This window comes from Phoxinus phoxinus, assembly GCF_949152265.1.
Source record: "Phoxinus phoxinus genome assembly, chromosome: 22".
In the NCBI taxonomy this organism is placed as follows: domain Eukaryota; kingdom Metazoa; phylum Chordata; class Actinopteri; order Cypriniformes; family Leuciscidae; genus Phoxinus; species Phoxinus phoxinus.
In genome coordinates, this window is record NC_136897.1 from 27,231,135 (window position 1) to 27,233,634 (window position 2,500).

The following is a 2,500-nucleotide window of genomic DNA, read 5'->3' on the forward strand; positions in this document are numbered from 1 at the left end:
GAAATATTACAATTTAAAATAGCAGTTTTATATGTGAATATATTGTAAAATGTGATTTATTCCTATGATGCATCATTACTCCAGTCTTCAGTGTCACATGATCCTTCAGAAATCAGTCTAATATGATGATTTACTGCTCAAGAAACATTCCTGAATATTATCAATGTTGAAAAGAGTTGTGCTGCTTCATATTTTTGTGGAAACCGTGATACATTCTTTTTTTTAGGATTATTTGATGAATAGAAAGTTTATTTGAAATGGAAATTGTAATATTATAAATCTCTTTACTGTCATATTTGATCGATTTAACGCATTCTTGCTGAATAAAAAGATTAACTTCTTTCAACAAGGCTAAGTCATACCTTTTAGTAACAAGACATATTGTCACACAAAGTGGGGTAAGTTGTCATAATATAAACTGTCACTAAAGAGCATAAGCTTTTCAGCTAAATCTAAACAGTAAAACAGTTATGAACCACAAAACAGCTGATTAAGTAAAACATAACATATATTAAACCTATATATAAACCAGACCTTTTGGCCAATTAGCACATGTGCTATAACACTTTAAACAATGCATCTGCTTCGTCCAATGTTATTGCTATGTCCATATTAAATAAATATTAAATAAAAAAATAAAAAATATACATGTGAAACTCGAAAAATTTGAATATGGTGGAAAAGTTAATTTATTTCAGTAAATCAACTTAAAATTAATTTTGAATTTTGAATTTGGGGTTTTCATAAGCATAAGCTGTAACCCATAATCATCACAATTATAATAAATTTAAGGCTTGAAATATCTCACTTTGCATGTAATGAGTCTATATAATATATTAGTTTCACCTTTTAAGTTGAATTACTGAAATAAATGAACTTTTGCACCATATTCTAATTTTTTCCAGTTTCACTTGTATATTGTGAATATCCATCGGTCATAAAAAAAAAAAAAAGCCCTAATAAAAACGTATGAAACATACTGTGTGACAACTCGCTCCATCGCTGTTAAATACCCGTATGAAAAACAGTTTACAGAGCGAGACTTTGAGGCACTGTAATGTCTCCTAAATCAGAATTAAATTCCTGATTAAAAATGTAGCATGTCTGTAATCTGTTTTTCCAAAGACAGTGCCGTCTGTGAAGGATTAAATTGATCTTGTTTGGGAATCTGCACCCCAGCGGCGGCACAAGGTCACATTGGCATCGCTGGCAGACCAACACATCTCACCTGCAGAGTTCGTCTGAGACGCGCTTCAGTCTCCAACACCGAGCCATCCGCGTCTGCACACACACACACACGCACACACACACATCACATTATTACAAACACATATCATTTACTGAAGCAATGTTTTAACCCTGTAAAACCTGACATGTGAAATGGTAGTTTAGACAATTTTTTGTTAAAAAAAACGTTTCTTTATTATATTTGACATATGGCTCTTGATATAGTGAGAATATGGTGGGAAAAACAACTTATTTTTATTCAGAGACCCAAACTGAGCAAAAATAAGCATTATAGTGCAAATGCTGATATTTATATACGGCCAAAGAGTAAGATAACATTCTGATGCTTATAATGTAAATCATCTTTATAACAGACTAACATAAATCTCCCATGTTTTAAATCTGTTTTATTAAGATGATATTAAATGCTTGGTTTTATGTGCTTTTAAAACATAATATAATGCAATGCAATAATATAATGATATTATAATGCATAATATATAATAATATAATGCATGTTATAATAATATAATTGCAATATAATGCAATAATATAATGCATAATACACTGTAAAAAACTATAGTGACTGGTCACATCTAAATTTTTTAATTGGCCCAAGTGAAATTCTGTAAAATAAATTGAATTAATTGTTGCAATGGTCTGTTAACATTGGCTCAATGATAAATAATATGTCAGAATAATTGAAAAATGTAGATGTGACCAGTCACTAGAAAATTTTGACTTTTTTTTTACAGTGTATAATGCAATGCAATACAATAATAATTGAGAGATGAACAAATAAATTATCCTCGGAAGCCTGATGATCATCATATTTGATACTCACATTTTAACATGATTTTTAAAAAAATGTACGTATTGAGTCCAGTAAGTGTTCATCATAAAATATTACTAACAATATTGTATTTCCAATTACACTAAAATACTGTTTACTTGCTTAAACAGTCTCAATCAGACGACTGAAGGCATGTAGAAGGTTTTGTGCAACAGGTTTTGATCATGTAGGCTTTAAAGGGTTAAATATTGCAAAGAACCATTGAGGAGATAAATTTATGATATTTATCAAACTTACTCTCTTGAATGCTGATGTCTCGGGATGGTGCATCATCTGAGCTGTAAGTATGAGAATTTAAGTGTGCATTATTAATCTTCCATCATAAACATTTTTGAAATCATTTTATCTTTGGATTCAGTCATTCAGTCTCGACTGCAGATGGGATCTTCGCATGTTATGAATATGAATGAGAAGTGAGGC

The 2,500-nt window shown here is 30.4% G+C and overlaps 1 protein-coding gene across 1 annotated transcript in view; it reads right to left on the bottom strand.

The window, feature by feature from the left end:
• atp6ap1la (ATPase H+ transporting accessory protein 1 like a) overlaps positions 1-2,500 on the bottom strand; it is a 14,273-nt gene that overhangs the window by 5,690 nt on the left and 6,083 nt on the right. The window contains exons 2-3 of the mRNA XM_079596750.1: positions 2,318-2,358; positions 1,229-1,281 (exon numbers count right to left, since the gene is read on the bottom strand). Coding sequence (XP_079452876.1) covers positions 1,229-1,281; positions 2,318-2,358 — 94 coding nt within the window. The remainder of the gene's footprint in view (positions 1-1,228; positions 1,282-2,317; positions 2,359-2,500) is intronic.